Source organism: Petaurus breviceps, unplaced genomic scaffold (assembly GCF_028583685.1).
Source record: "Petaurus breviceps papuanus isolate PSGF00001 unplaced genomic scaffold, PetGlider_PUasm1.0 90397, whole genome shotgun sequence".
NCBI lineage: Eukaryota > Metazoa > Chordata > Mammalia > Diprotodontia > Petauridae > Petaurus > Petaurus breviceps.
In genome coordinates this window covers 407386-417337 of record NW_027187239.1, presented here as the reverse complement: position 1 = coordinate 417337, position 9952 = coordinate 407386, and the positions used below count along the sequence as shown (strand labels likewise).

General features: G+C 51.8%; 2 protein-coding genes across 2 annotated transcripts in view; both read right to left on the bottom strand.

Annotated features, from left to right (window-relative positions):
- Positions 1–4205, bottom strand: part of FADS1 (fatty acid desaturase 1) — a 15053-nt gene extending 10848 nt beyond the window's left edge. The window contains exon 1 of the mRNA XM_069108523.1: positions 3879–4205. Within this exon, the coding sequence (XP_068964624.1) occupies positions 3879–4190 (312 nt within the window). The 5' untranslated portion in view covers positions 4191–4205. The remainder of the gene's footprint in view (positions 1–3878) is intronic.
- Positions 1–9952, bottom strand: part of TMEM258 (transmembrane protein 258) — a 428372-nt gene that overhangs the window by 17528 nt on the left and 400892 nt on the right. The window lies entirely within an intron of this gene.

Sequence of the window (9952 nt, the reverse complement as noted above, 5' to 3'; positions counted from 1 at the left end):
TATATATATATATATATATATATATATATATATATATATATATACATATACATTTTTTAAAGTGATATTGAGTAATAGAGGACCCCAAGTCAAGTTATCCTCTGTGCTAGGCGGCCTGGGCTCTCCAAGGCTGGAGGAGCAGAACACAAGCTCTGGAAACACCTGAAGGATGGGTGTGTGTGGGTGTGTGTCTGGTCCTAGAGCCAGCTCAGAGTGGAGAGGCTAATCACCAGCACAGCCAGAGGGCAGAAGTCAGCCCCAGTAAAGTCACCAGATCACAAATCTCCTCCATGGCCAGAGGAGTGGAGATCTGGAGGGAATCCAGACCCTTCAAGAACTGCTTGTGTTTCTCTGGAGAGGAAGGGATGTCTTCATCCTAAGGGCTTTGAGATGACATGCCTAGTGTGTGGGAACTTACTTGTGGGCACCAGCATTTTAAGAGGACATTGAAAAGCTAGAAAGACTTCTTAGGAGGGCAACTGGGATGGGGAAGGGGGTGTCTGGAAAATGCTCTGTGGGAATCAGAATGGCAGATTAGAAACAGCCCAGCTCTCTCTCAACAACTTTAAAACGACACTTCAAATAAATTTTAGAGCAACAGAGTTAACAAGAGCTCAGAGTGAAACATTTTTTGGCTTAAAAGAATTTATGAGGTTGGCAGAAGTCTGTGACACCTGAGGGGAAGCCTGTGCAGGGCCCACACATGGGGCAGCAGGGGCCTCAGCCCAGCAGTAGCAACGGGGTCATTGGCAACTCTACTGCCCCATATGCAGTTCCAGGGCAAAGAGAAGTCCTGATGATCAGTCCTGAGGGATCAGGGGCCCTGGCCAAAAGTCTCAGGGAAGACCAGAGTGCAGACCGGGAGAGCAGTGAGCACACCTCCCCCAGGATCACACCAGGCAAGCAACCAAAACTTGCAGACCCCCAGAATTAGCCCTGAAAATAGCAACACAAAGATAACTTTAACATAAAGCTTAAAGTCAAGAAAACAACCAAAAAGAACCAACCACCAGAAAAAGCTATGTCAGTGGCAGAAAAGACCAAGGCACAGACTCAGAAAAAGACAAAAATGTGAGAGCAGCGACAAAAAACATCTCAAAGAAAAAGCTAGGGGTACACACAGCCACTGTTAATTCCTGGAAGGGTTAAGAGGTAAGAGGAAAAATTAGGAAAAGAAATAAATGAGAATCATATGAGAAAATTATGAAAAGAGAATTAAACAGCTTGGTGAAAGAGGTATGAACCTTAAAACAAAACTGGCCTAATGGCATAAGCAGCCAGAAAGAAACAATGTTAATATCATGGAACCACAGGATCATACAAGACTTAGTGGGGTCCACATGAAGGGAGCAGAGGGCTTGGAATGAGATTCCAGAAAGAAAAGAAGCCACCTCAGCAAAACGGAGTATAGGCCTTCCAGGAAAAAAAGGAGATTTTCAATGAAACAGAGGACTTTCAAGCATCCCTGATGAAAAGACCAGAGCTGGAGACAAGATTCAACATTCAAACACAGGACTCAACAGAAGCACAAAAAGGCACAAAGAAATGAGGATCTCAATGGAGTCGGACTGCTTCCATTCCTATATGGGAAGATGCGCACTCCTAAGAGCTAGTACCAGAGGGAGGGGTAGGACTCGATTATGTTGGACAGATCTCCAAAGAAGGAGGGGGGTGGGAGAGTAATGTGCTGGGAAATTTTTTCTCACAAAAACAGACACAAGAGCTTTTACAACGGAGGGAGAAAGGGGGGGGGGGAGGTGGCAGGCAGTGCTTGAACCTCAGCCTCAGCCGCTTCCTAGCTGGGTGACCCTGGGCAAGTCACTTCACCCTGCCCGCCTCAGTCTACTCATCTGGAGAAGGACACAGCAAACATCTCTGGGCAAGACAGGCCTGAACGGCATGAAAAACCGGAGCTGCTCCCATAGCGGGAGATCGGGAGAGTTCCGAGTTCGAATCCCGGGGCATTTTCTCTTTCTTCACCCTCACCTTCGCCGGGCCGGGGCGGCACAGGGCTGGCCCGAGTGGGGGTCACGGGCATGACCTCTCCCTGCCAGGCGGGGGGGGGGGAGGGCGGAGAATTTGGGATCAAAATTTTTAAAGGATGTTAAAATAATGAATTTGTGTATATATTTAATTTTTCCTAAGAAGAGAACAGTCTGGGGGTGTCTACGCACGCCCGGTGGTCAGAGGAAAGGCTGGGGGAGGCCCGTGCAGACAAGACCCACCCCTTGGGCATGCACCCCCTGCAGGGGCTCCGCTTGGGGTCCATGCGGGGAAGCTCGCAAACCGAGGAGCTGGACCACCACAGCTCCCCATCACGGCCGGGACCCAAGGCGGGGGAAGCCTTTCTCAGGAGACTACGCCTCTCTCGGGCTCAGCTTCCCCATCTGTAAAACGGGGCCCTCCCGGGGACTGCTGCGCAGAGGAGACACGCCCCCCTCGGGGCTCCCCAAGGGTCTCCTGCGCCCCCCGCCAGTCGCGGGCGGCAGCTTCCGCCTGCTCGCTGAGCGGGGTATACCCTCTTCCTCGGAGCCGGACTCTTCCCGTCCCTATGCCCCTCCTCAGGGTCAAGGACCACTCCCACTCCCCTATTGGATGAGCTGCGGTAGAGGCGGGACCAAGGTGCGGTGGTACCACTCTTTAGGACCAATCACCGCCCCCGCAGTCGGAACAATGTCACACATAACGGAAAACGCCGGAGCCCGGCAGCTGCTCCCCTCGCCCTTCCTTTCCCGGACTGGGGCTGCGCTGCGCATGCTCCGTCTCCAAGGGCGACCGAGGACCCAAGCCTGGCCGCGAGGTCCAGGGAGCGGGGAGGAGGAGGGAGGGGGTAGGGCTTCTCCCTGCCCTCGGGGCCTCTAGAAGGCCAGCCGAATCCCGAGCCTGGGGAAAGAGGAAGATGGATGTACCAGGGACACGCGGCTCCCCCAACCTGGGGAAGGAAGAGGGAGGCGCCTTCCCCAGGGGCCTCCGGAGGAAGGGGGTGCAGGGCGCCTTCCCCTGGGGTCTCCGGAGGAAGGGGGTGCGGGGGGCCTTCCCCAGGGCATCCTTTTCCCGGCTCGCCCCCCCCCCCCTCCCCCCCCCCGTGCCTCCGGCCTTCTGGTCCTCCGTCCTCCTTTGCCCTGGGAGAGATGGGCCCGAGGAAGCCCCCGGGCCTGGGATGGTCTCCTTCCGAGACGTCCCCGAGGTCCCAGCTAAAGCCCAAATTGAGCAAGAAGCCTTCCCCCTCATCGCTGTAGTGCCTCCCCTCAGAAGGCAGCCCCGCCTGCTACGGGCAATGCCCTCTTTGCACGCAGAGGTTGGCACGGTGTCTCCCCGCTAGACTGGGAGCTCTGGAGAGCCGGGGCCGTGCTTTTACTGTCCCGGTACCCCCCCGCTGGGCTCAGTCCAAGCCTCAGGGGCCCCCAGCACTCCCGTCTCCTCTCCTAGGGCTGGAACTTCACGAAGGGATCGGAGCTCCCCGGACCTTCCTTCAGGTCCTTCCCTTCCCACTCGGACAGCGTTCCTGCACGAACACCTGGGCTGCACCACCCGGCCAACGGCTCTCTCTGTCTCAGGGTGCCACCCCCCATCTCTGCACGCTTTGGCTATTAGGTTTGCAAGCTGGGAGCCTACATGCGCCCCCTTCTGCCCTTCCCTTCCACCAGGAAAGCTCACTTCCTGCTTCCCACCCTCCCACTCCAGGCTTCCCAGTCCCTCCAGCAGCGGCCCCATCCCCTCCAGGAACATCTTCGTCCCCACGCCCCTTCTGGCCCTCCTTCCCCGGCTTTTTCTGCTCCACCCTCGGATCCAGCTGGGGTGCCCGGAAGGGGCAGCGGCCCCTGCCCCCGGGAGAGCCCCGCACGCCCGGCGCTGCAGCCGAGGGCCCCGGCGCTCACCGTGGCATCCTGGCCCGCGTAGTGGCTGATGACCCGCGAGCCCCCCGGGTGCCTCCGGCTAAACTCGCTGACGTCGTAGACCTTGCGGTTTATCACGAGCCAGCGCTCCTGGCGCCCTGAGCGCTGCGCCACCTCGTCCCACGTGAAGAGTCGCGGCGAGGCCCCCGCGGGTTCCGAGTGCGGAGCCATGGGCGCGGTGGCGGGGGAGCAGGCGGCGCGCGCTGGCGCTGTCCGGGCGGGGAGCGCGCGGAAGCCGTTTTCAGCACCAGCGGGCGACGGACGGCGGCCAAGCTCGGGGGCCCGCGCTCCCATTGGCTGGGCCGCGTGGCGCGGGCGGGAGGAGGGGGCCCTCCGCGGGCCCGCCCCGCCTCTCGCCAGCTCCCCGGATCGCGCGCCCGACCCCCTTCACCTCCCTTGGCGCTCAGCTGACGGCCCGGGAGGAGCTCGGGAGAGTGTCCAAGCCCTGTCCCGCCAACGCAGCCTGCAGCGGGGAAACTGAGGCCCCAGCCCTTGCCGCCTGCTCCCCCCGCGGTTAACCCACGTGGACGCGTGCGCTGCTAGGGGCAGGCACGGATGTGTGCTTATCCTGGTCAAGAGTGAGCCTGGCACATAGTAGGGAGGTCCTTAATAAGTGTTTGTGGATTGGTGGGCTTAGAACCTGACCGGGTCGCAGAGGATGCCCACCAAAGAGCCCCTGACCTAACTAGAGTGTGGATAAAAAGTCAGGCAGTGAGCCGAATCATCTGGCAAGCGCCTACTACGCGCTAGACACTTTGCTAAGAGCTGGGCATCACCCTAACGGGAGAGAGGACTTATAAAGAGGGAAATACACAGGCACGATAGCAGCAGGATAGATGGGAGGTGAGCTCAGAAGGAAGCATTGGGGGCTGCCGGTGGGAGGGGGGAGCAAGAAACTTCCGAAGGTAGGATTTGAGCGGAGGCTGGAGGGAAACCGGCAGGTGGAGGTGAGGCTGCTTCTGGCGGTCCATCTGGAGGACCAGGAACCCAAGCCAGGGAGCAGATGGCAGTCTCAGCTTCCACCCACGGGACAAAAGAGAGAGTGCCAGGCTGCAAAGAGGAGGCTTGCTCTGAAAAGGGCTGCAGGTCGGCTGACTTCAGCTGGGGGGCTTACTAGAGCTAGGCTCCACCAACTTGTTTAAAACATTTTGGGAAATACAGTTAGTATCCTTTGTAATTTTATATATTTTGCTATATGCATTTTAAAATATTATTCTGACAAGGGGTCGGGAGGAAGGAAGGAAGGAGGGGAAAGAGGGAAGGGAAGGAGGGAGGAAGGTTAAGATTCTCCAGTTTATTAGCGCTTCTCAGCAATACAATGATTCCAGACAATTCCAAAAGACTCATGATGGAAAATGCTGTCCACATCCAGAGAAAGAACTGTGGAGTGTGAATGCAGATCGAAGCAGACTGTTTGCTCTTTTTTTTCTTTTTAATTTTTTTTGTTTTTCATGGCTTTCCCCTTTTGTTCTCTTTCTTCTTTCACAATGTGACTGATGTGGAAATATGTTTACATGATTTACATGTATAACCTATATCAGATTGTTTGCTATCTTGGGGAGGGGAGAGGGGAGGGAGGGAGAAAAGAATTTGGAACTCAAAATTTTGTTTTAAAATGAATGTTGAAAACTACCTTTACATGTAATTGGAAAAAAAATAGTTTCCAAAAAAAAAGTTTTTAAAAAATCAAAAGATCCTCTAGTTTAGAAGATGAGAGGATTTGGCTGTGAATTCTGGACCCACTACAGTACAATTCTGGTTGTATATGTGCAGCCTTGGGGCAGTCATTTCAACTCCCTGGGCCTCAGTTTCCTTTTCTGCAAAATGGAGATATTGGAGTAGGTCACCCTTAAGTGTCCCTCCAGAAATAGCATAGGCAACTAGAAAGATAAGCTGAAGGAGAATTGAGAGAATTGGCTCCTTTCTCCTTAGTTTCTCTTGGGGGAATTTTTAACTCCCACAAAGCCACAGAGACAAATTCAAAGCTGGAAAGAATCTTAAGAAATGCTCTCTTCCAAGCAGAGGAATACTGTGATACTGAGTGACCTGGATTGTGTCACCCTCTCCATCCCATGACTCTGCCAACACAAAACAAAAAACGGGTCTTGAAAGGATTGTCCAGAGAGTAAACCTCTGCCTTCCACTGCTAATCCTCCTCATCACCTCTGCCCAACCCTGCTCACAGCATGGGTGTGCCCATTGTCCTGGGCTCAGCTTGCCACATTGCCATCTTCAGTCATTAGTGAGGTCTCCTAAAGAAGATGGAAGGGGCGGCCAGGTAGCACAGTGAGTAAGAGCACCAGCCCCAGTGTCAGGACAACCTGGGGATTGAATCTGGGATCAGACACTTAGCATTCACCTAGAAACACCTGGCCGTGTAACCTTGAGCAAGTTACTTAACCCCAATTGCTTAGGGGTGGCCAGGTGGCTCAGTCAGTAAGAGCACCCACCCCAGTGTTGGGATGACCTGGGGATCAAATCCAGGCTCCGATACTTAGCACCACACCCAGAAATAACTGGCACTGTAACCTTGAGCAAGTTACTTCACCCTGATTGCTAAAAAAAAAAAAAAAAAGATGGAAATCTGTGCCCCCGAAATGGCCAGTGTTCTTGCCTTTCCTACTTTGCCCTGCCTTTGGTAGCGCCCAGCCCTTTGAGATCCTGGATGGAGGCCTTTGTTCTGGCCTGCATGCCCAGGCCAGGATTCTTCTCCCATTCCCCCCACACACGGATGGTTGATGCCAGATCTACCTGAATCAAACCTCCAGCTTCTCAGTCCCTCCTCTTCAGCAAGTTCCTGCCCCTTGTTCCAGAAGTGAGTGACTGAGGTCAGGAACATCCCCCTTGTACCCACTACCCCCCCCCATGCCCTTTTGTGAACTTGCCCCACCTGGAATGCTCTCTCTCCTCCTCTCAGTCCTCTGGCTTCAAGTCCCAGCTAAAATCCTGCCTTCCGTGAGAAGCTTCCCCATCTCCCTTCATGCTGGTGTCTTCCCTCCGGTGATTAGCCCCAATTTATCTGATTAGGAAACCTTTTTTGTACATAGTAGTTTGCATATTGTCTCAACAAATTGATGGAATTCTTGGAGGGCTGAAACTGTCTTTTGCCTGTCTTTGTGTCCTTAGAGCTTAGCGCAGTGCCTGACAAGTAGAAGGCAGGATTTGACCCATTAGTACCTGAGCTGAGGTACCAAAGCAGACAGCAATGAGGTGGTCCCCCCTCCCACCCGCAGCCCTCAGTGCTTCCTTCTAAGGAGGGAGGATGTGGTCAGGAATGATGGAGGGAGGGCAGCTTATGCCAAGGCACAGAGTGAATAAAGGGAAAGTCAAATTTAGAGAGCAGTAAGTAGGCCCATGGCATTGCCAATAGAGAACATTGAGAAAGGGAGCAGCATGGAAAGAAACCTGGGAAAGCACACGAGAATCGGGCGATGCGAGCTTTAAATGCTGGAGCACTTTTTGTTGCATTTTTTGCACTTATTTTCATTTTATTCCAACGGCCATAGGGAGCCACTAAAGGTTTTTGAGCCAGAGAGGAATGTCATCAAAACTTTATTTTGGGAAGCTTATTCTAGATAATTTCCAGAGGCTGAATTGGAGAGGGAAGAAACTTGAAGGCTGGAAAGCCAATAAGGAGTCTGATGAATGAAGGCAAAAGCATTTACCTTGTGCCAAGAACTATGTGTGCTAAATGCAAGGGGGACCAAGAGAAAACAGAGTTCATTCTTTCAAAGAGTTCACATTCTAAATGGGGGAGAGGAGTCCTCTAGGAAGGCCCAGTGATGGTGCAGATGTAGGGCCGGTAACACAGAAGAAAGGTCCAGACTCCTTCGCCATCGGCTTCACTGCCTTCCAGACTTATACCAACCCCATGACTGATTCGGTGTCCAGGGAAGAACCGAAGGTGGCCTGAGCTAAGGCAAGGATTGTGTAGATAAAAAACAGGAAACTAGTAAGTCACACTGATAGAATCCACATGGAGGAGGGGAGCAAGCACTAGGCTAATAAAATAGGCTTGGAAACTAATCACTTATGGGCGATGAGGGAGGAATGAGGCAAGGATGACAAAGGCCAGGGTCACCAGAAGGATGGTGCGCAGGACTCAAGACGGTGCCTAGGTGTTAGGGTTCAGTCCTATCTGACTCTGTGGCCCCATTTGGGGTTTTCTTGGCAAAGAGTTTGAAGTGCTTTGCCATTTCCTTCTCCAGCCTGTTTTACAGATGAGGAAACTGAGGCAAACAGGTTAAGTGACTTGCCCAGGGTCACATAACTAGTACATGTCTGAGGCTTGATTTGAACTCAGGAAAATAGTCTTCCTGATTAGAGACCGGGAACTCCAGCCACTGAGCCTCCTGGCTTTCTCTACTATGTGGAATTTAAATAGTTTATAGGAGACTTCTCTTGAAAAGCAGCTTGATCTAGTACAGGGGTTCCTACACTAGTGTCTATTAATTTGTTTTAACCCCTTTTAACAACCAGAGCTCGGTGTAATTGGTTTCCTCAGCAATCCTGTCTACCTGATTTTATGCATTTACACACCTGAGCTTGAGAAGGGGCCCAGAGGCTTCACCAGACTGACTGCCCAAAGTGGCAATGCCCCCCACCCCAAAAAAGATGAAAAAAACTCAGGGTGTAATAATGGGGTAGAGAGATCACTGGGCTAAGAGCCTGAAAACTTGGATTCAAATCCTCAAATGAGATTCATTCTCCCATCTGTGCAATCAAGATAATGCTTATATGGCCCATGTCACTGTGTAGCTGGGAAGAAAAAGTAAAGCTAATGAAAACAGGAGTTATCATTATCACTAACTTTAGAGAACTATTCAGTCAGGATGTCTTTTCAGCCCACATTTTAGATTGGAAGCTCCTTGAAGGTAGGACCTGTTCGGGTTGGGGGGGGGGGGTTGTTTTTGTAGACCCAGCCCTTAGAACAGAGGTTGGCACCTCACTGGTGATTAATGAATGATTGTTGACTTGACATGTGTAGATGGTTACCCACATATTAATTTGTGATAACAAATGGACAGGCAGACAGAGAGACAAGATAGATAGATAGATAGATAGATAGATAGATAGATAGATAGATAGATAGATAGATAGATAGATAGATAGATAGATGATAGATAGATAGACAGACAGATAGACAGATAGATAGATTAGACAGACAGATAGACAGACAGATAGAGAGATAGATAGATTAGACAGAGAGAGAGAGAGAGAGAGAGAGAGAGAGAGAGAGAGAGAGAGAGAGAGAGAGAGAGAGAGAGAGAGAGAGAGAGAGAGAGAGAGAGAGAGAGAGAGAGAGAGAGAGAGAGAGAGAGAGAGAGAGAGAGAGAGAGAGAGAGAGAGAGAGAGAGAGAGAGAGAGAGAGAGATTAGATACATAGATGGATGCTGTTTTCTCCCTATTGTGTTTCTTCTCTCTCCCCAGCTTCACCATGGATAACTGGTTCAGAAACTACTACACCCTCTGTCTTTTCATTGTTTCTTCAGAGTGCTTAGGACAGGGTCCACACTGGACTGAAAGGAGAGAACCAAGCTGGGCAGAAGTCTGCTCTCTCATCTATTTGCCCCATTTCAGGTTATGTAGAGGAAAATGGCTCCCCTTGGGGTTAGTCCTCCCTCCCCCCACCTCAGCCAGGCACTTATTGGCTCAGACTAAAATTTTTGTAAATAACCATAGTTTTAAACTTTAATCTCTACTCACAGAAATGCAAATAAACATTTAAAGAAATTGCAGGCTTTGATCTCTGCCTCAGGGAGGCTCTGGATGTCCTTTCCAGGGCCAGCCAGTTCTCCCAGCCTTCCAAGAGGAAGGGGGAGAGAAATCCGTTGGTAAAGGACTATAGTTTTTCTCCCCCAGTCTCTCTCTCTCTCTCTCTCTCTCTCTCTCTCTCTCTCTCTCTCTCTCTCTCTCTCTCTCTCTCTCTCTCTCTCTCTCTCTCTCTCTCTCTCTCTCTCTCTCTCTCTCTCTCTCTCTCTCTCTCTCTCTCTCTGTCTCTCTGTCTCTCTCTGTCTCTGTCTCTCTCTCTGTCTCTGTCTCTCTCTCTCTGTCTC